The sequence below is a fragment of the Pituophis catenifer genome, unplaced genomic scaffold (assembly GCF_029215685.1).
Source record: "Pituophis catenifer annectens isolate HBS135680 unplaced genomic scaffold, rPitCat1.0.hap2 SCAF_9, whole genome shotgun sequence".
In the NCBI taxonomy this organism is placed as follows: Eukaryota; Metazoa; Chordata; class Lepidosauria; order Squamata; family Colubridae; genus Pituophis; species Pituophis catenifer.
Genome location: NW_027256889.1, coordinates 22,121,582 through 22,149,525, shown reverse-complemented (window position 1 = coordinate 22,149,525; position 27,944 = coordinate 22,121,582). Strand labels below are relative to the sequence as shown.

General features: G+C 42.2%; 1 protein-coding gene across 1 annotated transcript; it reads left to right on the top strand.

Annotated features, from left to right (window-relative positions):
• The first annotated feature begins 614 nt into the window (after window positions 1-614).
• Window positions 615-27,662, top strand: LOC139321022 (gap junction beta-3 protein-like). The gene is made up of 2 exons (XM_070949626.1): window positions 615-752; window positions 26,825-27,662. The coding sequence occupies exon 2, from the start codon at window positions 26,859-26,861 to the stop codon at window positions 27,660-27,662; it is 804 nt and encodes a 267-aa protein (XP_070805727.1). The 5' UTR covers window positions 615-752; window positions 26,825-26,858.
• The last annotated feature ends 282 nt before the right edge of the window (window positions 27,663-27,944 follow it).

Below are 27,944 nucleotides of genomic sequence, written 5' to 3'. Positions count from 1 at the left end.
CCTTGACCTTTACATTCTCCATCTCTGCTCATAAAAATGGTAAAGGTAAAGGTTCCCCCGCATATGAGTGCTAGTTGTTCCCGACTCTAGAGGGCGATGCTCATCTCCGTTTCAAAGCCGAAGAGCCAGCACTGTTCGAAGATGTCTCTATGGTCATGTGGCCAGCATGACTAAACACTAAAGGGGCACAGAATGCGGTTACCTTCCCACCAAAGGGATAATGACTAACATTATAAGGACCAAAGGTGGTCCTTATTTTTCTACTTGCATTTTTTACGTGCTTTTGAACTGCTAAGTTGGTATACCAAATTTGAACAGGAAGACAAAATGGATTGAGGGAGCATTGATTTGGGGGAAAGAGAAGGACTTCTTGCTGTGTCCTTTCTTATGGCAATCAACCTCTGTCCAAGATCTAAGACAGATACAATCAGATTGGTTGTAAAAACCAGCCAAATAAAAATCTGACTTGCCCCCCCCCTTCGCCACACAGAGAGAATTCCTTTCTCCTTGCACAACTCAAGAAAATTGAGACCACACCCTATTGCTCACACAAAATAAGGCATCTCATTACAGTGCCATGAGTTGGATTCCTCCGGTGCTTTTTTCATGCAGGACAAGGAGAAAGTTTCATGGCTTAAACTCTTGAGATTTCAGGAGAGCTGCCACAAAGAAGAAGAAATCTCTGCTTTTCTTGTGGGGGGTGGGGAGGCTGGCCAATCTGAGGAAAGGCCAAAGAAGCTTTGAAGAAGTTGGTGAGTAGAATTTCCCTTCTTACTGGTGGACGGACGCGAGTTTCGGAAGATGGAGAGATAGACTCTCTCAGTAGAGTTTTTCTTTAATATATATATATAGATAGATAGATAGATTTGGAAGTATTCATTGTTTGCAACCAGGAGAGATCGACCAGGTGCCAACTCTTTAACCCTGATCAGAGATTACTGGGAATATTTTCCTAGTACAAAATGAATTAATCATGATGTGTAGGTATAATCTCAGTGGATAATAAAATCATATTGCTTGTTCAAGCAACCAGCAGTCTGAGTAGGCATTTTCAGCACCCAGAGGTAAAGACTACCCATAACAGATTCTTAATACTACTTAGGACCCCAAGACGAAATAGTTTGGTGGGTTCAGTTGCTGAACAGCAAATTAAAACACAACTTGCTTCGCAGAGTTGGCTTCAGATAAGAAATGTCAGGAAAAAGCAAGGTGCTTTAACGTCTGTAACCAGGAAGTGCCTCTCGCTTCGTCCTGCTGATCTCCTTAAGCCTCCTCGGTGCTCTAGTGCCTTATGAACTTCAAAAACTGAGCTGAAAAGGGGCTTGGAGGCTGGGGGTTTAAGGAGCAATGAAGGCAATTCAGTTGTTGTTTTATCTCCTTGGCTTTTTACAGAATAGGAGGCCACTGAAGTTAAAACACTTTAAAGAACTGAAGCTAAGCACAAGGTTAGTTCTTCCACCAAGAGACAGAAGGAAAAGACGAAATGTCTCGATGTACAGAAATCAGGCTTAATTGTGCATCAGGCGTCTGAATGGCGACTTGGCCATCCGTCTTTCGGTGTTGGGTAGCAATTATCAGGTTCTCCATACAGCAAATTGCCTTTCTTTTAAAATTAGAAGCAGCCGTAGTAGTAGTAGTAAATTTAATGCTAGCCAGAATAAAAAGGACGTGTAAAGGACGTGTGTGACCTGATAGGAATGAAAAGCAGGCAGGCAAGCAGGTAGAAAAATCGACTTTAATTGTGCAGTCATCGGAATGGTTAACTTTCCATCAATCCCGTGGAGCTGAATGGCAATCATCAAGTTCTCCATTCAGTAAACTGCCTTCGTTTTAAAATTAGTTGTAGTAGCAGTAGTAAATTTAATACCGGCACAGGGGGGGAAAAGCAAAATGTGTGTGATCTGATGGAGATGGAAAGGGGGTAGGCAGAAAAACAAGGTACCTTCTATCATACTTGGTGGTTGTGCCCTGAAACGAAAAAATGCTGGAAGAAAATACACAGGTGGTTACAGGAATTAACAGGACTTCAGATAGAATACACTCCAGAACTATTTCTCCTAAGGATAATTAAAAGAAAATATGACAAAAGAATAATATATATCATTTTACATATAATAAACGCAGTAAGGATAGCTTTCGCACAATGCTGGAGAAATATAAACATACCTTCCGAAGGCTTAGTACTTAAAAAAATATTTGATTGTGCAGAAATGGACAAATTGACAATTGAACTGAAAGGACAAATAGATTCAGAATACTATGCAATATGGGAGAAGTGGTACGACTGGATTGAGAACAGAAAAATGGAAAAGAAATAGACGAAATAGAAGTAGAATTAAAATGTAAAAATGTATAGAATGTATTTGAATTGGAATGTTATGGTATGTAAATGGTCACAGTTATGCATAAGCTGTGAGTAAGATTTCTTTAATTGTAAAAATGCAACCCAAAAAAAAAGAAGAAAAGGAAAGGAGGTAGGCAGGCACGGAGAAGAAGGAGTTAATTTTCTTTCTCCTTTTGCAGCCAATGTATATACTCTTGTAAATACCTTGGCTTTTGAAATGCACTGGCTTGTAAAGGAAGGTAGCAACTAGACAAAGAGAGGAGAAAAAAAAATAAAAGCAGTTCCTGGAGTAGGAAACCCAAAACGTGATCTCCCAAAGCTTCTGCAGTTTAATGAAGGTAGGGCAGCTGCTTTTCGGCGTGGGGAGAAAAAGGAGACACTTCCTGCCGTACCTGTCTTGCTGCAGGGAGCACCAGGGGGTGGACGGTGGTAAGAAGGAATGACTGAGAACTGTCAAATGGGGTGGTCGTTGGCTTAAGTCAGAGGTCTTCAAACTTGGCAGCTTTAAGACTTGTGGACTTCAACTCTCAGAATTCTCAGACGTTGCAACCACCAAAACATTCTGCATAATTGTTTATTTAGCCTCTAAAATACACCCAGGAAATAACTTTTCAGAGAGAACTTGATGTGAGGACTGAAAATCACATGTAATAGAGTAAGATGAACTTGCAAGCTCAGGGGTTTCAAGGAAATGGGATCCTTTGAACTGGATTTTTGTACCATGCCATCCTAAACTGGCTTGTTTTGTCTTGGCTGAATACATCCTGCGAAACCAACCATTACAAACAGGGTTATTCAGTGGGAAGTGTCAACATCTGCAAAAATGGTAGGTTCAGCATCCTGATCAAAGTCCTACCCCAAAGGTCTTCAAACTTGGCAGCTTTAAGACTTGTGGACTTCAACTCTCCAGCCAGCTGTTGGTCCTAGCCAAGGGTGGGGAACCATTTGTGATGTAATTCAGTCACATTGGTTTTAGGTGGGCATTCAAAACGGGGGTCCCCGAGAGATTATTACTGTTCCAAAGAAAGTGCTTTTGCAAGTGTCGGAATTAATCCAGAGAGAGAAATTCATTGTTTGGTCAATCCGTAGGCGCGAGATTCAGAAGGATTTCTTTTTTTGAATGCTTCCCTCCATTTTTTTTAATTTTTATTTAAAACCTCCAGTGTTGGAGAATCCAAAACTTTATTTATTGTTTTGGCTAAAGATTGTTAGGCAAAGTAGCCATAAAGAGAGGGAAATTCCAGACTGTTGAACTCTATGTGTGCAAGTTTTTCATTTGCAAGGAGACGGGCTGAAAATTAAAAGATTACTTTAGCCTCCATTCGTGATGTCTCGGTGATATTTGCAATCATGGCAGTGACTCTCTGAAAGTTTGAGCAGAAGTCTCTGAAAAGGTCAGGGTGCCAGAACTTAACCTATCACCTTTGAGGTACAAGGCAGGTACAGCACCACTGAGCTAAGGCCTTTCAATTATTTTTTGTCTACGTCAGTAAATCTGGTGGCTGTTGCAGCAGCAGCATGTTGCATGGCTGGAAATGCTTCCAACAGCCACCCAGACAGGATCATTACTGCGGGGCCTCAGATAACAGATTAACAGAGTTGGAAGGGACTTTATAGGTCATCTAGTCCAACCCCCTGCTCGAGCAGGAGACCCTACACCATTTCTGACAAAGGGCAGTCCAGTCTTTTCTTGAAAGCCTCCAGTGATGAAGCTCCCACAACTTCTGAACGCAACTTCTGTTCCATGGGTTGATTGTTCTCACTGTCAGAAAGTTCCTCCTCATTTCTAGGTTGAATCTCTCTTTGGTCAGTTTCCATCCATTATTCCTTCTCTGGCCTTCAGGTGCTTTGGAAAACAGCTTGACCCCCTTCCTTCTCTCTGTGTGAGCCCCTCAAGTATTGGAAGACTCCTCAATTTACAACCACAATCGGGGCCAGAATTTCCATTGCTAAGCAAGATGATGATTAAGTGAGTCTCGTCTACTTTTACAAAAAAAATAAAATAAAAAAAAAATTGGCATGGTTATTAAGTGAATCACTGCAGTTGTTAATGACTTTTAAGCAAATACGGGTTCTCCCATTGACTTACACTTATTGGACGCAGCTGGGAAGGTCTCAAAGAGCGAACCCATGACCCGAGGAAGCTGCAACCCTCATACGTACATGCCAGTTGCCAGGCCCCCTAATTTTGATCACATGACCATGGGGATGCTGCAAGTGGAAGGACCCGTTGAAAGTCACTTTGTTTAGTACCGTTGTAACTTCAAAAGGTCGCTAAGTGAATGGTTGTAAATTGAGGACTACTTAGGTTGGTCACAAGGATATGGGGGCTTGCTTCAGAACCTGACAATTGTTTTGGCCTGCATCTTGGTTTACTTCTTCAGCTTTCGGGATTTTGGGGGAAATTATAATCCGACTTCTGTTAGGGCCATAATTCAGTTTGTTCAAGAAATTCTCAGCATTGCCAAAAAAAAAAACCACCACACACACACATCAGAGTTAATATTATTGTATTAAGTCTCCATGAAAACTCAACTGCTGGTGAGTTAGGACATAGAATATAGAATAATAGGGTTGAAAGGGACCTTAGAGATCTTCTAGCCAACTCCCTGTTCAAGCAGGAGACCCCTATACTATTCTGGACAAATGGCGTCCAGTCTCTTCTTCAAAACCTCCAGTGATGAAGCACCCAAAATTTCTGGAGGTAAGCCATTCCACTTAGTAATTGTTTTGTCAGGAAATTTCTCTTTACTTTTAAGTTGGACCTCTCTTTAATGATCTTTCATCCATTACTTCATCTCCTGCCCTCCGGTGCTTTGGAGAGTAGGTCAGGCCAGTGGTGGAATTCAATTTTTTTTTACTACCGGTTCTGTGAACGTGGTTTGTTGGGTGTGGCAGAGGAAGGATACTGCAAAATCCCCATTCCCTCCCCACTCTGCGGCTCAGCTGGGATCGTCAGAGCCTTTTAAAAGCTTTTTTTTTACAGCTTCTTCGGCCGAAGAGGTTGTAGAAAACATGCTTTCAAAAGTTAAAAAAAAAAAGTTGGCCACGCCCACCCAGTCACATTACCCCAAAATAAGCCAGGCCCACAGAACCGGTAGTAACGAATTTTACATTTCACCACTGCTATTATACATGTGCATTTGGCCATTCCGCCTACATTGATGTCATCTGCATCATTTACATGGATCCATGCATGTAGGTTTATTGACAGAAACACTAGAAATTACCTTCTTTGAGGTTACTTTTTCAACTTCCTAGTTTGGCACACAAATCTGTACATCCCAAAGGGTTCCCTGACTAAAACCTAATCAGGATCTGCTTTGTTTAGCTTCCAAGAGCAGTCAACATTGGATACGTTCTGATTCAAACAACATACAATGCCTAAATAAAGACATACAAGCCATGGTAAGTTAGCTTCACACAACAAGCTACACCTCAAACAAGTTAATCACACAATGATTAAGTAAAAGAATTGAATCTAACCAGAGTCTACCGTTGGAACACAATTTGTAACCACGTTTCTCTGTTCATTAGATCTCAGTTTGGATTAACCAATCCAGGAATAGAATAGAATAGAATAGAATAGAATAGAATAGAATAGAATAGAATAGAATAGAATAGAATAGAATAGAATAGAATTCTTTATTGGCCAAGTGTGATTGGACACACAAGGAATTTGTCTTTGGTGCATATGCTCTCAGTGTACATAAAAGAAAAGATACATTCATCAAGAATCATAAGGTACAACACTTAATGATAGTCATAGGGTACAAATAAGCAATCAGGAAACAATATCAATATAAATCGTAAGGACACAAACAACAAAATTACAGCCATACAGTCATAAGTGGGAGGAGATGGGTGATGGGAACAATGAGACGATGAGAAGATTAATAGTAGTGCCAATTTAGTAAATAATTTGATAGTGTTGAGGGAATTATTTGTTTAGCAGAGTGATGTTCTTGTGCCTACTTGTTCTGGTGTGCAGTGCTCTATAGTGTCTTTTTGAGGGTAGGAATTGAAACAATTTATGTCCAGGATGCAAGGGGTCTGTAAATATTTTCCCAGCCCTCTGTGATGCAATAGGATTAAGAAACATGGCAGCCGGGTTTTAAATAGAGCGCAACCAGGTTTATGCATCACATCAAGCCATATCACCCTAACCATAATTTAAACATTAGAACACAATTGGCTAGATTCACAAAACACACTAGGCTCATGGTGGCGAACCTATGGCATGTGTGCCACAGGTGGCATGCAGAGCCAAATCAGTGGGCATGCAAGCTCAGCTCTACCAACTGATTTTTGGGCCTTCCGGGGCCACCGGAAGTTGGCAAACAGGCTGTTTTCGGACTCTGGAGAGCCTCCGGGAGATGGGGAAGGCCATTTTCACCCTCCCCAGGCTCCTAGAAAGGCTCTGGAGCCTGGAAAGAGTGAAAAATGGGCCTCCTGGGCCCACCGTGCCATCACGTGCCAAAAGCGGGGCGAGCATAGGGGGGGGGGGGTTTCGCATGCACATGCGTGGGGGGTGGGGCACATTGAATTATGGGTATGGGCACGCACGCGCATGACCACTCCGCACTCCCCCCACTTTTGGCACGTGATAGCAAAAAGGTTAGCCATCACTGCACTAGGCCAAAGCAGTGGTAGGTTTCAAAAAATTTTACTACCGGTTCTGTGGGTGTGGATTGATGGGCATGGCATTGCTTGGTGGGTGTGGCAGGGGAAGGACACTGCAAAATCCCCATTTCCTCCCGATCAGCTGGGACTCGGGAGGCAGAGAATAGATGGAGGTGGGGCCAGTCAGAATTTTTACTACTGGTTCTCCGAACTACTCAAAATTTCCGCTACCGGTTCTCCAGAACTGGTCAGAACTTGCTGAAACCCACCTCTGGGCCAAAGCCAACCAACACACCTAGATTGTCGCTCAGAACAACATCTAAAGCCAGTTCATTTTAGCAGGTAGTTTCTAAGTATCCCAGCAGTAAAGAGGTTAATATCTTCCTTTTAATCTCACGCATTAGACTGAGAGATCACCTGCAATACGCACATTCCCTGCCCCCCCCCTGGGAACTCCCATTTCAGAACTTCTTGGAATGCAGATGTCGAAGTCCTGTTACAAACAGGCTTTGGAGAGGGTAGAAGACAGGTATCTCTTAAAAGAAGCAACTGTTTGCAGGTTCTAGAGCTTGGTGAAGAAATATAATGATGAGGGAGAACCACCGATGTCAACTGAACTGCTTAATTCCAGTAGTGGATTTTAGTTCAGGACATCAGCCAGGTTCCTACATCCAAATTTCTGCATTTGATCGTGTCTTTAAAGAAAGACAGAGTGGCAGCCCTTGACAAGGGCTGGGCTCCATTGCTGCACATTTGGGACCTTGCTGTTAAAAGCAGAGCCACTTTTAACCTTCGGCGGTTCTAAACATGGCTGCTTCAACCATACAGCAGGCAGAAAAACATGTTTTATCCTTTTTTTTTAGTTTATTATATACAATAAAGGTAAAGGTTCCCCTCGCACATATGTGCTAGTCGTTCCTGGCTCTAGGAACCGGTGCTCATCTCTGTTTCAAAGCCGAAGAGCCAGCACTGTCCGAAGATGTCTCCATGGTCATGTGGCCGGTAGGACTAAATGCCAAAGGCTCACGGAACGCTGTTTCCTTCCCACCAAAGGTGGTCCCTATTTTTCTACTTGCATTTTTTATGTGCTTTCAAACTGCTAGGCTGGCAGAAGCTGGGACAAGTAACGGGAGCTCACTCCATTATGCGGCACTAGGGATTCGAAACGCTGAACTGCCGACCTTTCGATCGACGAGCTCAGCGTCTTAACCACTAAGCCACCGCATCCCTCTATTATATAAAATACAAAAGTACAAAAGCAAATAATAGGAAAAATAGGGGAGGGAAATGGGAAGAAAACAGTGTAGAAAAGAAGGGGAAAAGAAAGAAAAGGCATTGACTTCCAACTCCCTTTGATGCAGTAGAATAAGATAGTAACATTAAACCCCAACTTTTCACTTTTACATAATAGTATAAACCAGCCATTTCTATAACAACAGATCTATCTAATCAGTAAAATCCAGAATCAAAGTTTCTTTTTTTCCCGCCTCAAGCACAAAGTGCAGAAACGGTTTCCAAGTAGAAACAAAAGTAATTGTGTTTTTTATTATTATTATTTTAGCAAAGCAGCCAATTTAGCCATCTCTGCTAACTCTCATCAGCTTTTGCAACCATTGTGGGGATTGTAGTCAGGCGGAAGAATAATGGACAGCGGTGTTTTTGCTACAGAGGCCATTCCTGTGCCTCCATCTGCAGTTGGATTCATCGCGGTTATCTCTACCTGCGTATTTTTGTAGTCGGTGCTACTGCTAAAGGCTTAGATCCAGCTGTTTTCTGCCTGCTTGGCATTCCTAGCTGACAAATGTATCTGTGTTGGTGCTTCTCAGGCATTTTAGTCCAAACAAAATTTGAGCCAAGAAAATGAGTCATCAAGGAAGAGAAGGGCAGCATGGCTCTCCTCCTAACTGTTAACCATTGGGTGGAGAAACACTGATTTCCTTCCCTCGCGCTAACATTTTCGGTCAAATGCACCATAGTTATTTAGTACCTGACACCACCTTCGATAATTAATGGCTCGTGAGATTCTGTGCAGGATAGCTGCCAAAGCCAAATGAAACCGTTCAGAAAAAATGGGGACAAACATATTTGCACAACCATATTTTTAATGCATCTATCCGAGATGTAAATATGTTCCGTATGGAGAATATAAAATGTTGTGTTCTGAAATAAGTCTCTCAAAGGTATATTGAAATATAATGCATTAAAGGCGAGCTCGAGAATCTATTATCCGGCTGCATAAGAGCCCCTAGATTCACTTAAATATAATCAACATTCTGAAAGATAATCTCCACAGAAATGATTGAGTTGTACTCCAGGTATTCAAACCAGGAGGTAGGACTGCCTATTGCATTTAAAATATAAATTCCGGTTACAGAAACTGAGATGAAGAATATGACTAGGTGACTTTAGATATCAGATTGGTAGGGAATATGTTACAGTGCCTAAGTTATCTGTTAACGGCGTCATGAAAATTGCTGAACTTTTGACTGTTGGAATAAGAGGGTGTAGACAGGGAACTCCCAGTTCTTCAGCCAGTTGACCCTTTTATGAAGCTTCAGATTGTTCATTGATCCCCAAACATTTCATCCTAACCCTGTGGGAGGATCAATACTCTGGAGAACCCTGAATATCATGAGAGAACAAGAGATTCTTTGGACATATAAATAGATACATCCTTCACAGTGCAGTTATGGATAGTTAAAATAGGCAAGAACTAATGACTTTGTAGAGGTGCCTTTAATAAATAAGGTAAAAGTTCCCCTTGCACATATGTGCTAGTCGTTCCTGACTCTAGGGGCGGTGCTCATCTCCGTTTCAAAGCCGAAGAGCCAGTGCTGTCCGAAGATGTCTCCGTGGTCATGTGGCTGGCATGACTAAACGCCAAAGGCTCACAGAACACTGTCACTCTCTGGGATAGGCTTCAAAAATTTTAGCAAGGGGTTCTCTGCCCAGTTGCTGGGTGGGCATGGCCATGGTGGGTGTGGCGTAGTCAGGCTCCTGCACCACAGTGGGGGCCATTTTTGCCCTCCCCAGGCTTTGGAGGCTTTCCTCGAGCCTCCGGGAGGGCGAAAATGGCCTCCCCAGGCTCCAGAAGCCCTCTGGAGGCCAGAAATGGGCCCCTTCTCAAACTTCCAGTAGGCCCATTTTTCACCCTCCTTGGACCTCTGTGCATGTCCTTCACTTACCTGCATCCAAAACAGGCCATGTAGGGACTCCTGGGAGGGGTGGGGTGGGGAGGGCGGGGCCAGCCAGGAGTGGGATTTGGAGGTTCTCCGAACTTCACAGAATCTTAGCTAGAGGTTCTCCCAAACGCCTGTGAATCCCCAGCAGCCCACCTCTGGGTCTCTCCACTCCTAGTTCAAGCTGTTCACTGTCGTCCAATCCTAACTCCTAGGATTAAAGTGAAGGATTGGCCGAGAGGTTCTGTGGTTTAGGAAGGACTAAGAGTTTGGAGCTCCCTGCTACCATTCCAACCCCTTGATTACATCACAACAATAATTCTTGGGCTAAGACAGAGAGGATGTCATGGGCTGTCAAAATAAGCTTGGGAGACAGGAGGAAGAGTTGCAGCCAGGGCAAGTGTCAGACAAGAGTCCATGTCAGTCCATAGAAGGAAAAGGCATGAAGAAAGCATTTCAGAAGTGATCCTCCCTAGTCCTCTGGAAAGGAACGTGGGTGGAGAAAGCATCTCACAAAGGATCTCAGAGTCCCCTTCTCAGTGAGATGGTGGCACATCCACTTAATTAATCAATGAATTCATTATTAATTGATTAACTAGTATCCTCCCTAGTTCTCCAGAAAGGAACGGGAATGGAGAAGGCATCTCAGAAAGGACCCAGAGTCACCTTATCAGTAAGATGGAGACATATCAATTCAATTTAATCAATTGGTTGATTAATTGATTAATATCTTCCCTAGTTCTCCGGAAAGGAATGGGGATGGAGAAGGCATCTCAGAAAGGATCGCAGAGTCACCCTATCAGTGAGAAGGGTGGTGTATCCATTTAATAAACAAACAAACAAACAAACATCCTCTCTGGAAGGCAAAGGCAAAGGAGGGGAGTCGTGTTTTCAGACTTGCAAGACTCTTTTACTGCAACCTTCCCATAACGTGTGTTATTATTCATGGGTTTGATATCCTATCTGGGCAACTTCAAAGGGCTGACCAAGAGACTAAGGATAGAGAGCCATTCACCCAAAAGCTCCCAGTGAACTTCCTCAACTTAGTATAGATTGAAATCAGGGTCATCCCAGTGCTAAATCCACCATTTTAACCATATTTATTTATTTGTTTACCGTATTTTTTGGAGTATAAGACGCACCTTAGTTTTTGGGGAGGAAAATAAGAAAAAAGCTGATTGGCAAGTGAATCGGTCTCCCAGAATACCCCCAATCAGCTGTTCCCAGAGGTGAATTTTAGCAACAGGTTCCTTGGTTGTGAGCTCTGTGCCTTGCTTTTTTTTCTGCCTCTGAAAGCCTCCGAAATAGAGCTTCAGAAAAAAAACCTCTGAAGCTTTGTTTGGGGGCTTCTTTTCTGAAGCTCTGTTTGGGGGCTTCTTTTTTTGAAGCTTTGTTTGGGGGCTTCTTTTCTGAAGCTTCGTTTCTGTTGCTTTTTTTAGCCCCTGAAACCTCCGATTGAGAAGCTACATTCGGAGTATAAGACGCACCCAGATTTTCACCCTCTTTTTTGGGGGGAAATAGGTGCATCTTATACTCAAAAAAATATGCTATTTGTCAACAAGTACAAGGAAACAAGAATTGGCACAAATAAAAGGAAATAAATAAGCAAAACATAGCCATAAACACATAAAATGAGGACATATAAATGGGAATAAATAAATAAATAAACCGTCCCCTTTATACAGCAGAGTTGGCAACCATGCGACAATGCCTAATTTTTTTTTCCGTCATCACTTTTAGACCTCTAATGGGCAGAAACCAGACTCATTCTTTTCACCAGTTTGAAGTGGGCAACATGCAAAATCCATAGCATTTGCCTCTGACTGATCAGGGTGGCCATCTGAAGGCTGCCTGCCTACAACAATAAAGTACAACAAATGAACTTACAACAGTTCATTTAGTTACAATTCAAAGTTACAGTGGCACTGAAAACAGTAACAGAAATAGAATAACAGAGTTGGAAGGGACCTTGGAGGTCTTCTAGTCCAACCCCCTGCCCAGGCAGGAAACCCTACACTACTTCAGACAAGTGGTTATCCAACATCTTCTTAAAAACTTCCAGTGTTGGAGCATTTACGACTTCTGGAGGCAAGTTGTTCCACTGATTAATTCTTCTAACTGTCCTTAGTTCTAAGTTGCTTCTGTCCTTGATTAGTTTCTACCCATGGCTTCTAGTTCTACCCTCAGATGCTTTGGAGAATAGTTTGCCTCCCTCTTCTTTGTGGCAGCCCCTGAGATATTGGAAGACTTCTATCATGTCTCCCCTGGTCCTTCTTTTCATTAAACTAGACATACCCAGTTCCTGCAACCATTCTTCATATTTTTTAGCCTCCAGTCCCTTAATCATCTTTGTTGCTCTTCTCTGCACTCTTTCTAGAGTCTCAACATCTATTTTACATCGTGGCGACCAAAACTGGATGCAGTATTCCAAGTGTGGCCTTACCAAGGCATTATAAAGTGGTATTAACACTTCACGTTAATGTGACATAGGACCATTTTTCACAGTTACAATCTTTGCAGCATGCAGATGATCATGTGATCAAAATTCAGAAGCTTAGCAAGTGGTGCTTATTTATGACCTCTGCTATGTCCCAAAGTCACAGGATCCCCTTTTGCACCCTTCTGACCAGCAAAGTCAATAAGGGAAGCCAGATTCACTTAGCAGCCAGGCTACTACCCTGTTTCCCCCAAAATAAGACATCCCCTGATAATAAGCCCAATCGGGCTTTTGAGCGCATGGCAATAAGGCCAAGCGCTTATTTCAGGGTTCAAAAAAATATAAGACAGGGTCTTATTTTCAGGTAAACATGGTAGTCCAATATATCTATAAGACATTGGAAATGCTGGCTGGCTGGCTGGCGAGAGGAAGGAAGGAAGGAAGGAAGGAAGGAAGGAAGGAAGGAAGGAAGGAGGGAGCAAGGGAGGGAGGGAGGGAAGGAAGGAAGGAAGGAAGGAAGGAAGGAAGGAAGGAAGGAAGGAAGGAAGGAAGGAAGGAAGGAAAAGCGAAAGACAGCTAATGATGGGAATTGTACCCTGTTTCCCCCAGAATAAGACATCCCCTGATAATAAACCCAATCGGGCTTTTGAGCACATGGCAATAAGGCCAAGGGCTTCTTTCAGGGTTCAAAAAAAATATAAGACAAGGTCTTATTTTGGGGGGAAACACGGTAACTGCAGTGATTCATTTAACAACTGTAGCAAGAAAGTCATAAAATGGGGCAAGGCTCACTGAACAGATGTCTTGCTTAACAACAGAAATTTTGGGCTCAATTGTGGTTGTAAGTCGAGGACTACTTCTATGGCTGGATGATGCTATTAAACCGCTAGCAGGACTGGCCTCCTAAGGTTTTTTTTAAAGCAAAGCAAAGTCCTCGTGCCAAACATCCCCCTCCAAAACACCCATGCACAAACATACATGCACAGGCACGCACACACATTCTGCTGTTGCCTCCCAGAACATATGATGCACCTTTTGACTTCCCAACACATAAAATATAGTATTGTGCCATATGTGGAGTAGCCATGAAGTGCAAAGGAAACCATGGATCACAGTGCTGGGTTTCAAAAATTTTTACTACCGGTTTGGTGGGTGTGGCTTGGTGGGCATGGCATGGCTTGGTGGGCGTGGCTTGGTGGGCGTGGCAGGGGAAGGATACTGTAAAATCTCCATTTCCTCTCAATCAGCTGGGACTCCGGAGGCAGAGAATAGATGGGGGTGGGGCCAGTCAGAATTTTTACTACCGGTTCTCCAAACTACTCAAAATTTCCGCTTCAGAACCTGCTGAAACCCACCTCTGATAGATCAGATTTACAAACTGTTGCATTGAAAAGCTGACGTTTGGCCAAATTGGTGGGAAGCCAGATCAGTTCCAGCAGAAAGATCTATTAACTGCAGCTGGCAAAGCAGGGGACTTTAAGACCCCTATCAAGAATGCCATCTGAAGTTGTCCGTCAATGCCTTAAAAGAACAGCACAGCCACGTCAATATGGACAAGAAAAAATAAAGAAAATTAGGCATGATTCAAGAGCTGTTCAGTAGTATTGGATAGCTTCTTGCATTCTTCTGTCTGGCCAGTGAAACCACATGGCTGCCAACATTTTCACTCTCCTGCCTTGCTTTCTCTATATACAGTGGCTATGTTTCAGGCAGCAGCAGTAGCAGCTGACAAGTTCTTACGTCCTATTTTCTTGCAGGGATGTCTGCACTGCAGGCTCTGATGAAAACTATCTTTAATAAAAGGAAGGGTGATTGATTTTGAGGAAGGAAGGAAGGAAGGAAGGAAGGAAGGAAGGAAGGAAGGAAGGAAGGAAGGAAGGAAGGAAGGAAGGAAGGAAGGAAGGAGGATCAGAGAAAAAAGGAGAGAAAATTACTACTACTATTTCTACGATTACTTTTTTGCTGCCATTTACTTTCCTACCTATCGAGGCCATGGCAAAGCAAAATTTCAAGAACCATTTCAAGAAGTTTTTCTCAGTAGCCACAGACCAATTTAACCTTATCTGCTTGAACCACATATACTTCTATTTTAGTATCAAAAAAAATGTGACAATATGGGTGCTCTACAGATGTTCAAGGGATGCGGTGGCTCAGTGGCTAAGACTCTGAGCTTGTCGATCGAAAGGTCAGCAGTTCAGCGGTTCAAATCTCTAGTGCCACATAACGGGATGAGCTCCCGTTCCTTTTCCCAACCTTTTCCTTCTGCCAACCTAGCAGTTCAAAAGCACGTAAAAAAATGCAAGTAGAAAAATAGGGACCGCCTTTGGTGGGAAGGAAACAGCGTTCCGTGCGCCTTTGGCATTGAGTCATGCCAGCCAAATGTCCACGGAGATGTCTTCGGACAGCGCTGGCTCTTCGGCTTTGAAACGGAGATGAGCACCGCCCCCAAGGGTCAGGAAGGACTACCACATATGTGCAAGGGGAAACTTTACCTTTAAAGATCTTCAGACTTCTTTTTTTAAAAAAAAAAATGCATCTAACTGCCTCAAATGGACGACAGCCTAAAAGACATAGCAAGTAAAATTTGTTCAGAGGTCATGGAAATGTTTTGGAAAGAGACACATTTTTCCTAGAATGAGCCAAGAAAAATTATTAATGACTTATTGTTTAACACAGAAATGCAAAATCTACAGTAGAAAAATCTTGGAGTTCAGCCGTTCCAAGACTCCAAATTCCCGATTTGTAATCCAGTTTGGTTTTTTGGTTTTTCTGGCCTAGACATTTTAGAATGCAATTTCGGGTGCTAGGCTTCAATGCCAAGCAGGACCTAAATTTGCAAAAGGTTTACTTTGTAACCCTTTACTTTGATTGTCCTTTGAACTAAGTAACATGGAACTTAATTGATCAATTAATAATATTATACGGTTCTTGGATTATGCAGAATCCAGTTATCACATGGGGGAAAGAAATCCATGCAGAGAGAAAACTAATCTGTTGGGGAGAAGGCTGCGTTTGTATGCTAGCTTTCTCCGTGGAAGGATTGATTGTATGGAAAACATTGTGTCTTTGTTCATTTATGGGAATTCAAAGGGGAATGTTGAGAACCACGAGTTACAAGTTAGTTTATTACTTACAGAAGGAGGGGGGGGGAGGCAAGAGTGTCTTGTTTTTCCTGTTTCTTTTGAAGAGCATATATAAACCTCCCCCAGGTCAGTTTATTACTTGCAGAAGGAGGCCTGCTTAACCTCAACCAGCAAGAGAATAAGGGAGAATAGATTATATCAATGGGAAGGTGAGGGAAGAATGCCATTTTTGAAAGCTCTACTGTATGAAAGCAGAAAAATTAAAATGGGTGGATAAAATCAAGTCCAAAAGGAAAAATGTTCTGCCCGGATTCTGTTATCTCTTTCTTCCTTCCTTCCTTCCTTTCTTTCTTCCTTTCTTCCTTTCTTCCTTCCTTTCATTCTTCCTTTCTTCCTTTCATTTTCTTCTTTTCATTCTTCCTTTCTTCCTTTCATTTTCTTCCTTTCATTCTTCCTTCCTTCCTTCCCTTTCATTCTTTCTTCTTTTCTTCCTTTCATTCTTTCCTCCTTTCATTCATTCTTCCTTCCTTCCTTCCTTTCATTCATTCTTTCTTTCATTCTTTCTTCCTTTCTTCCTTCCTTTCATTATACCTTTCTTCCTTTCATTTTCTTCTTTTCATTCTTCCTTTCTTCCTTTCATTTTCTTTCTTTTCTTCCTTTCATTCATTCCTTCTTCCTTTCATTCTTTCTTTCTTCCTTTCTTTTCTTCCTTTCATTCATTCCTTCTTCCTTTCATTCTTTCTTTCTTCCTTTCTTTCTTCCTTCCTTCCTTCCTTTCTCCCTTTCTCCCTTTCTTCCTTTCTTCCTTTTATTCTTTCTTTCTTCCTTCCTTCCTTTCTACCTTCCTTTCATTCTTTCATTCTTCCTTCCTTCCTTCCTTCCTTCCTTCCTTCCTTCCTTCCTTCCTTCCTTCCTTCCTTCCTTCTTCCTTCCTTCCTTCCTTCCTTTGCTTCTGGAGTTTATGTATTTATGGTTTAAGGTTCACCAAAAAGTTTTCAAGCTATTCCCTGCTCAAATATGGTTTTCTTTGAGTTTGAAATCAGCCGGTCACTTACATAACCTTTCAAAACAAAAAGCAAAAGGAGGCCTTTGAAAGATGGGGAAGGTGTGGTCCTTTCATCTCTGCTGCCTGGTTATTATATAGAGCAGATGTATGAGGCATCTGTAATCATAATGGAGAAAGGAGACAGACACCTATAGATGTTGGTTTTTTTTCTCTCTCTCTCCTTGGGATCCAGGGCTGACCCTTTTAATGCCTTACTCTCCACAGTCCATGTAGTCCTGCTGTCTAGAGATTTGGGGCATTGAACTTCAGTGCATCTGATGAGTGGCAGATAAGGGAAGGCAAACCCCTTTTATTCATTAAATTTATTTATTGTAAATATTGTCATTTACTGACTACATGACTTGTAACTGGTAATATAAAACAATTACTAGTAGAACCTTAACTACATCAAATGTTAAAAACTAAAACATGAAAAGTTAAGGAAAAAACTGGATAAAAGGGACCAATATGTAAACAGGAGGCAGATGGGATCTTTTCCTTCCTATATGAGATGCCAAGATGAACCAGCAATCTTGGGGGTTCTCCTTTGTGTGCATTCCCTGCATACAGGTAGTCCTCAGCTTACAGCCATTCATTCGGTGTTTGAAGTTGCAACAGCCGTGAAAAAAAGTGACATATAACAGGTCCTTGCCGGTGGTGGGATTCATTTTTTTTACTACCGGTTCTGTGGGCTTGGTTTGATGGGCGTGACATGGCTTGGTGGGCATGACTTGGTAGGCATGGCAGGGGAAGGATACTGCAAAAACTCCATTCCCACCCCACTCCAGGGTAAGGTTACTGCAAAATCCGCATTTCCTCCTGATCAGCTGGGACTTGGGAGGCAGAGAATAGATGGGGGTGGGGCCAGTCAGAATTTTTACTACTGGTTCTCCAAACTACTCAAAATTTCCGCTACTGGTTCTCCAGAACTGGTCAGAACCTGCTGAATAGCACCTCTGGATTACATGTTTTGTTTTGTTTTGTTTGTTTGTTTATTTATTTATTATTCCAATTTATATACCAATTTATATGTTAACTGGGTTTAAGATTCAGCAGGTTGAATCAAATAGGCTTAGCCTTATTTTTATTGTTATTGTTCGTTAACTTTCTAACCCATCTTTCACATATGTATTAGCCCTAAAACAAGCCATTAAGGTTTCTTCAAGAAACAATGATTTTAAAATTAATCTAACATCATGTATGGAGACCACGATTGTCTCTTGATACTCAGGAAATTCCTGAGCAGCTAGACAAAAATCCAGATAATCCATTTCTGGTTGAAATCTCAGGAAACACTGTTGTAATTTTGCACAGTCTTAGGTTGTTTTAGGAAACTTTTTTTTTTTTAAATGTCAGTTGGGGAAAAAAATGGTAGGAAACCTACAGTCAAAATACAAGCTGCTTCACCTGTTTGATGGGTTCTTTGCAGATGCACCAAAAAAAACTTAGATCTAATTGCTCACAAGCACCACAATTAAAGGAGAGAAAGGGGAACCGGACAGCTCCCAAAACATAAGCAGGATTTCCTAGCTAAGAAGAGTTGCTATTCTGGCAAAACCTGAGTGAACTGAACTTTGGAATATAAAGTTGGAATATATATAAAGAGTCCTCGGTTTATGACCACAGCTGAACCCAAAATGTCCATTGGTAAGCAAAATAGCAGCTGAGTGAGTTTTGCCCCATTTTACAACCATTCTTGCCATGCTTATTAAGTGAATTTACTGCAGTTGTTAAGTTAGTAACTTGGTTGTTAAATGGTTCCCCATTGACTTTGCTTGTCAAAAGATCGCAAAAAGGGATCACATGACCTGGGACACCGCAACCTGCATAAATACGCCAGTTGCCAAGCGTCCAATTTTTGATCACGTGACCACAAGATATAATGGACATAAATTGTGAAAAGTGGACATAAGTCATTTTTTTAGTGCTGTTGTAAGATTGAACAGTCACTAAACCAGGGGTGAAATGTAAAATTTATTACTACTGGTTCTGTGGGTGTGGCTTGGTGGAGGGGAGGGTAATATGACTGAGTGGGCGTGGCCAACTTCTTTTTTTTTTTTTTTACTTTTAAAACCATTTTTTCTACAACCTCTTCGAAGAGGTTGTAAAAAAAATGCTTTTAAAGCCTCTGACGATCCCAGCTGACTTGCCTGATCAGCAGAGGCTTTTTTTCCTTTTAAAAACATTTTTTCTATAACCTCTTTGGCTGAAGAGGTTGTAGAAAAAATGCTTTTAAAAGCCTCTGACGGTCCGCACTGAGCCGCACGATCATCAGAGGCTTTTTTTTTTTTTACTTTTGAAAGCATTTTTTCCGCCAAAGAGGTTGTAGAAAAAATGCTTTTAAAAATAAAAAAAAAAAGCCTCTGATGATTGCGTGGCTCAGCTGGGCAATCGTGGGGTGGGGCAGGGATTTTTGCTACCGGTTCTCCGAACCACCCACCTCCATCGCTACCAGATTGCGCGATCTGGTCTGAACCGGGAGCATTTCACCCCTGATGCTAAACTGGTTGTAAGTTGAGAACTTTACCTTTATGTGGCTGGCCAGAACTTCAATGATATATTTATGTTTGCATCTCAAATCCCTATTCAACATACAATTGCAGGAGACCATGGAAAAATTAAGCAGTTGGAGTTAGACTGAAGTATAGAGTTAGGTTCACAGATCACGCCACATCCTAGCCCGTGATGGCAAACCTATGTTTGTTATTTATATGCATTAATTATATCATATATTTTGTATGTGGCCCAAGACAATTCATCTTCACTCAATGCAGCCCACGGAAGCCAAAGGATTGGACATCCATGACTCAGTGTATTACGTATATCCAAAAAATTGCAGTTTGTTCAGCTAACTATGCTTGAACAAACCATGACCCAGTTGCTTAGCTCAGTTTATGAGCTAAATTTCTTTTTGGCAGGTTAAATCAACCACAGCTTAATAAAATATGTGAAGCAATCTATAAAAGAATATTATGTTGCTTTCATCCATGAACAGCTTAGAAGCAGCCCATATTGGACGCTCAATAAAATAATTGTGATAATACTAATGTTGTCACTTGACAATTCCAATTGAGTCAAGTGGCAGTGAGTGGGCATGAGGTCAAATTTATTGAGCAAACATTCTCTTACCTGGAATGGGTTTCATTGTTTTCCCTCTATGACTTCTTCAGAAACCAAGATTTGACAGGCAAATTACAATAAGGACGGGCAGAGTGCCAGTTGGGCAAAGTTGCCAAGGAGTTAGCTAGCTGGAATGGCCAATACTAGACACCAATAATGAGTAGAAAAAAGATCCCTTCTTCACAAGAAAGGGATCAGAGAAACTCTGATAAACGTTTATCAGAATAACAGAGTTGGAAGGGATCTTGTAGATCATCTAGTCCAATCACACACATACACACGCATGGCCAAGCAGGAGACTCTACACTATTTCTGATAGACAGCAGTCCAATATTTCCCCCCCCCCCAAATATTAACTGAGAACATTCCTCAGGAATAGAGTAGAGTAGAGTAGAGTAGAGTAGAGTAGAGTAGAGTAGAGTAGAGTAGAGTAGAGTAGAGTAGAGTAGAGTAGAATAGAATATGGAGTGGAGTGGAGTGGAGTGGAGTGGAGTGGAACGGAACGGAACGGAACGGAACGGAACGGAACGGAACGGAACGGAATAGAATAGAATAGAATAGAATATGGAATGGAGCAGAGCAGAGCAGAGCAGAGCAGAACAGAACAGAACAGAACAGAACAGAACAGAACAGAACAGAACAGAACAGAACAGAATAGAATAGAATAGAATAGAATAGAATAGAATTTTTTATTGGTCAAGTATGATTGGACACACAAAGAACTGTGTACATAAGTTCTCAGTGTACTTATAAAAACAACAGAGTAATAATAATCATAATACCAAAGTAATAATAATCATTAAGAGAAGGCTGTGGAACAGATGAGAAAGATAAAAGTAAAGCATAAAAAAGTAATTAAATCCCAAGCAAGACAAAGTTAAAAGACTTGGAACGGATCCTGAAACACAGGAAAATCCAAGACATAATTTAAAAGCAAAGAGGTTGCTATGTAAGAAATGGCTTTTGTCAGGGGAACGTAGAAGAGGCATTAGTATACCGTGAAGTATGAAGAAGGAGGAGCAGAAAGTAGAGGAAATGTCATTCAAGATGGGGCTGGAAACAGTGGGCAGGCATGTGTCACCCAGTTCTGACTTAGAGATGGGAGAAGCCGCCTGCTGGGATGAATTAGAGGAAGCAGGCTTCCCCGTTGACAGGCGTAACCCAGAGAGTGGGATGAAATCAGTAATGGCCAGAAGAACAGGGCCAAGAGGAAAGAGTGGGTGGCGAAGGAGGGGAGATGAAAAGGCAAGAAAGAGGAAGTGAGGCAGAAGCAAACTTGGGCCTAAGCGTGGGGGGACAGAGAAGTCCACATAACCATGATGCTGGCTGGCTCCATAAAAATCATCCCCACCTATATTACTATAACACACACACCCAACTTGGAATTTTCACCTTTTGAAATTTTATAATGTTGTTTTTATAATTGTAAAACTTTTAAATCTGGTTTTTAATGTTGTCTTTATTGATTTTATTGTACACCACCCAGAACCTCTCTCTGAGGGAGATGGGCAGCGTTAAGAAATACAATGGATGGATGGATGGATGGATGGATGGATGGATGGATGGATGGACGGACAGACAGATGCCTCAATCTAAAATTCTGATGTAACTACAGAGGACTTCTTACAATATGTGTTGATTTTACTTTGGAAATCTACAGAGATATCCATGTTAGGAGAATCTCAGAAACCTCCCAGGTCCTAGATGAACTTTAGGTAGGACTCGTAAGAGGACACCCATAGTTTATGGGGGCAAAAAAATAATAATAATAATAAGAGAGTTTGCTAACACCTTTATCAACTTAATGAAGTTTATTAAAAGGAATAATGTGAGCTTCAACTGACTTCATCAGATAGATGTGATAAGTTAAAAAGGAATTGCATTACGGGCAGGCAAAACAAAAAACGAAAAATCCCGCTAAATAAGAATAGCCAACCATGTCTTTCAACTGCCCTTAATGTTTTGTGATTCTCCAAAGAATTCTCCTAAGAATTTTAAGCCATCCAATTTTGAGCTTTGTGTTTTTCATCACCAGCCTTCTCCAAACTGGTGCCTTCCAGTTTTACTGGACTCTACCAGGCTATGCAAATTTGGGGAGGCTGAAGTCGATGACTAATAGGTAAGATGGATGGATGGATGGATGGTTGGATGGATGGATGGATGGATGGATGGATGGATGGATGGATGGGTGGGTGGGTGGGTGGGTGGGTGGATAGATGGATGGATGGATAGATGGATGGATATGTGCCATCAAGTTGTCAACAATCACATAGATTTTTTTTTCTATGATCTGCCCCTAATCCAGTCTTCCAGGTCTTCTTTGCATTCTCTGTCTATGTGCTTTCTTTAGTAAAAATACACGGGTGGCTTACCATTCTTCCCCTGGACAGTATGAATCAGTGGTGGGATTCAAAATTTTTTACTACCGGTTCTGTGGGCATGGCTTGGTGAGCATGGCATGACTTTGTGGGTGTGGCTTTGTGGGTGTGGCAGGGGAAGGATACTGTAAAATCTCCATTCCCACCTCACTCCAGGGAAAGAATATTGTAAAATCTCCATTTCCACCCCACTCCAGGGAATATTGCAAAATCTCCATTCCCACTCCACTCTAGGGGAAGGATACTGTAAAATCTCCATTCCCATTCTGCTCCAGGGGAAGGATACTGTAAAATCTCCATTCCCACCCCACTCCAGGGGAAGGATACTATAAAATCTCCATTCCTTCCCCACTCCAGGGGAAGGATGCTGTAAAACCTCCATTCCCACCCCACTTCAGGGGAAGGATACTGTAAAATCTCCATTCCCACCCCACTTCAGGAGAAGGTTGCTGCAAAATCCCCATTTCCTCCTGATCAGCTGGGACTCGGGAGGCAGAGAACAGATGGGGGTGGGGCCAGTCAGAATTTTTACTACCAATTCTCCGAACTACTCAAAATTTCTGCTACCAGTTCTCTAGAACCGGTCAGAACCTGCTGAAACCCACCTTTGATATGAATTGATGGCTTTGCCATTGTCCCTAAAGTAATCACCCACCTCCAGCATCTTCCTATGTTGCTGCTGCCCAATATAGACACCTGCTTCCTGGGCAGATGGGATGACCTTCACACCTTGGATGACCCTGCTGGGAATGTATGCTCCTGACATACACTTACACCATTCTTTGCTTATCCCTGCCAGGCACACCAACATCACCTACCTACCACCCTACCACAATGGGGCAGCAGAGCAGGACTTGGGAGTAGTAGGTGAGGCCAGAGCAAAACTCAAACCTGACTTCATTAAAATGCAATTTCTTCACAAACGTATTGTACATTTTCCTCTTTGCCCAATGGGCAACAACTTGTAAGAAGATTGAGAACCACACATTTGTCTCATCCTGAATGATCATTGATCATGGATGGGGAAGCCTGATGCAAGTTCTCAACTAGGCTCTCCTACATCGTAGATAGTTTTTAGACCTATCTTGTTATGTTTGGGAGAAAAATTAGAACCATATTTTTTGACTCTATTTTGTCTGACCTGATTATGGTCAGCTGTCTTTGAATGAGTTAAGGGGACATTATTTTTTTTAAAAAAAATAGGTGGGTGGCAGGCAGGAAAGCAATCACATCCTTTCATTCTTTACCCGAACATCCAAAGAGCAGTCAATTAGACTAGTGTTTCTCAACCTTGGCAACTTTAAGCCATTTGGACTTCAACTTCCAACATTCCCCAGTCAGCAAGGTTGAGGACCACTGAGTTAAACTCTTGGTAGGCAATATGTCCATGCTGTGCTTTTGGGCTGAACGGGGAAACAGGGTGTATCAAGTCAAAACGTTCCCCAACTATGATCTTGGAAACTCCTATAAATTATTTCAAGGATATGCCGGGAAACCACTAAACTGTGAGTCAACTAAACATAATAGCTGAATAATGAGGTATCTCCAGGGCAAGTGAATAAATATTGTGACAACGACATTTTCAGCCAGAGCAAACTATCTGCCTGAAATAAAAGCAGAGAAGAAAAGAGGCTGAGATAATTTCAGAGAATGTGATTTGTTTGTAGGCTGCTTGGTTTGGAATGAATGAATACATACACACACACACACACACACACACACACATATATATATACATCTACCCAGTGTGAAATCCAATTTTTTTTAGTACCGGTTCTGTGGACATGGTGTAGCGGGTGTGGCGTGGCTTGGTGGGTGTGGCTTGGTGGGCATGGCAGGAGAAGGATACTGCAAACTCTCCATTCCCACCCCACTCCAGGGGAAGGATACTGCAAAATTCCCATTCCCTCCCCACTCCAGGGGAAGGATATTGCAAAATCTTGATTCCCACCCCACTCCTGGGGCCAGCCAGAGGTGGTATTTGCCAGTTCTCTGAACTACTCAAAATTTCCACTACCAGTTCTCCAGAACCTGTCAGAACCTGCTGGATTTCACCCCTGCATCACTTTAAGTAATTCTGGGGGTTAACAAACAAGACATAAAAGCCATATTTTAAAAACACTAATATAAAACAATGTGGAATGAAATTTAAAATATTAAGAGGATTGTTCTATCTTGTCAGAAGCGAATGTCAATAATATCATGATGTAGTTAGTATAACAGTGGGATCATAATTGCAGAAGGGAATAGCATTCCACCTAATTTCAAACCACTTATGGATCATAACTGTCCATAAGTCAGCAAAGGTACCCCACCCTCCATATTTGGTGTACTTGGATGCTGTGAACTAAATAGCCGAAAGGTTTGGGACAGTTTCCCTCTATTTCATATTTTCTGACTGTATTTTGTTTGAACTGACTATAGTAAGTAATATTTGAATGAGTTAAGACATTATTATTATTATTATTATTATTATTATTATTATTATTATTATTATTATTATTTAAAAATTGATGGGTGGCAGTCAGAAAAGCAATCACATCCTTGCATTCTAAGCAGTTAAGGATATGAAAGATAAAGGAAGAAAGAAAACACAAGATTGGGGGAATCTAGCAAGGAGAAAGGATCCACATGTTTAGAAAAAGCAACAGGTTCTTCAAAGTTCTAGATAAAGTTCTGTGAGGTTCTCTAAGGAAAGATAGGGTTATACAACATTCAGGTTGAGCTAAAAAGAGATAGAGTAGTACATTAAAAATTTTTTAAAAAGAGATGGGGTAGTAGGGACGCGGTGGCTCAGTGACTAAGATGCTCAGCTTGTCGATCGAAAGGTCGGCAGTTCAGCAGTTCGAATCCCTAGTGCCACGTAACGGGGTGAGCTCCCGTTACTTGTCCCAGCTTCTGCCAACCTAGCAGTTCGAAAGCACGTAAGAAATGCAAGTAGAAAAATCGGGACCACCTTTGGTGGGAAGGGAACAGCGTTCCGTGCACCTTTGACATTTAGTCATGCTGGCCACATGACCACAGAGGCGTCTTTGGACAGTGCTGGCTCTTCGGCTTTGAAACAGAGATGAGCATGGCCCCCTAGAGTTGGGAACAACTAGCACATATGTGCAAGGGGAATCTTTACCTTTACCTAATACATTATGTGGAAACCAATAGTTATTTTAACAACTAGTGTAAATTATGTTGCACATGAAGCCATCGTTTAGATGATGTGTTTTGGTATTGTATATAATATGAACCCTGCTAGTATGTTGTGCAAACCTGGATTTGGAATTTAGGATATTGTGTGAACCCAGCCTACAGGCCATGCAAGGATTCTTATCAACGTCTTTCTGTCCTATTGATGCAGAAATGACTTCCACAGTCCATTCCTACATAATTCTGATAGAAATTTTTACAAAATTACCCATTGGTAGAGATCTGAACAGCAGTATTTTGAAAGGAAACATAACAGAAGCGGAAGGGAGCTTGGAGGTCTTCTAGCTAACTCCCTGCTCAAGAAGGAAACCCTACACCATTTCAGACAAATGGTTGTCCAATCTTAAAAACCTCCAGTGTTGGAGCACCCACAACTTCTGGAGGCAAGTCATTCCACTGATTAATTATTCTTACTGTCAGGAAAGTGAAGTGAGGATCTATATGTTGGATCAAACTTAGTGTCAGCACTTCAAGCTTCATTTACTGTAGTGCTGACATAAGAAGGAGAAGCGGAGGCATCTGGAAAGGGATGTTTGACTTTTCACCTACTTATTTTCCCTGGAGATAATATCCCCTAGGAGATGGAGTGGGAGGGGGGAAATTCCTTTGAGCTGGAGCAATAGATTAGGGGTAGAATGACTTGGAAGATGGCCAATGAGTGCAGGGGAGTGGGGAACGGAAAGGGAGGGTTTTGGGTCTGGAAGTCAGTGTTGGCTACGATGAGCCAGGATTTAGAATGTCGTGCTCAATAAATGGGAGTTTTAATCAAAGACTTTGTTTGAAATGCAATTTATTTGAGACGACCTCGAAACTTGACACTTAGCATGAGAAACCAACTTGCATCCCCTTTGATGCCCTCCACCTTTGGTGCCCCAATCAGTGTGAATATACCATTCAACCACATTTTGGTAGGAAGAAAAGCAGAGCATTAGTTTACGCCAGTGGTAAAATCCAATTTTTTTTATTACCGGTTCTATGGGCATGGCGTGCTGGGCATGGTGTTGGTTGGTAGGCGTGGCAAGGGAAGGATACTGCAAAATCTCCATTCCCTCCCCACTCCAGGGGAAGGATACTGCAAAATCTCCATTCCCATCCCACTCTGGGGCCAGCCAGAAGTATATTTGCCAGTTCTCCGAACTGCTCAAAATTTCCGCTACCGGTTCTCCAGAACCTGTCAGAACCTGCTGGATTTCACCCCTAGTTTATGCACGTACTTAAACTATTAAATATCAATTGCCTTTCCTTCCTGCTCTGCTCCACCCACTTTTTTGAGCCCCACCTACTTTCTGTGGTCATATGTACTGCTCTGAGTAACGCCCTCAAGATATTATGTTGGATTGTAAACATTAAAACGTTACCTAACACTTGAACGCTAGGAAACTTGTTTAACTGTATGCTTCTGTTGACTTTCCAGGTGCTCGTGAGCTGGGCCTCCAACTTCTATCGCCATGGACTGGAAGACATTACAGGGCCTGTTGAGTGGAGTGAACAAATACTCCACTGCTTTTGGCCGCATCTGGCTGTCTGTGGTTTTTGTTTTTCGTGTCCTTGTTTACGTGGTAGCTGCTGAGCGGGTGTGGGGTGATGAGCAGAAGGATTTTGACTGCAATCACCGGCAACCTGGTTGCACCAATGTTTGCTACGATCATTTTTTCCCCATCTCCCATATCCGTCTCTGGGCCCTGCAGCTGATTTTTGTCACCTGTCCGTCTCTGCTCGTCATCATGCATGTGGCCTACCGTGAGGACAGAGAAAGGAAGAACCGGGAAAAAAATGGGGAAAACTGTCCCAAACTTTATAGCAACACTGGAAGGAAACATGGTGGCCTTTGGTGGACTTACCTCCTGACACTCTTCTTCAAGCTGGGTATTGAAATCGTCTTCCTCTATCTGCTCCACAGAATTTGGGACAGTTTTGACCTGCCGCGCCTGGTCAAGTGTGATCTGCAACCTTGCCCCAATACGATTGATTGCTACATTGCTCGGCCTACTGAGAAGAAGATTTTCACATACTTCATGGTAGGGGCATCAGCTCTTTGCATTGTCCTCACCGTGTGTGAGATCTTCTACCTCATCTTCAAGAGAATGGTCCGCTCAATGCAGAAATGGAAGAAGAACAAGAAGTCCTTGACCTACAGCAAGGCCTCCACATGTCAGTGCCATTCGAGGATGGAACACGCACATGATGGGAAATTAAAGAATTCCCCCTTAGAAGGCCTCAGAGCTTCTGCGCCTAACCTGACTTTAATCTGAGAGGGAAAAGAAGCAAATCCAAAATGGCCGCAAGCCAAGACACATGAATGTTTTTTTCAAAGATGAACTCGGGAGGGAGGGAGGACTTGAAATGGAAGCCTTCCATTGAATCGCTAACCAAATTTTCCACAAGGGAAGGGCCATAATGTTTGAAGGGGAGCTGACAGAACACTGCCATGTTTATTCAGGTCTAAACTCAAGGCCATATTATAACTAAGCTAAGCATGCACACTTCATATGCTCTGGCAATCTATGTTGGTTTGTTCTCCAAACCCTCCTAGA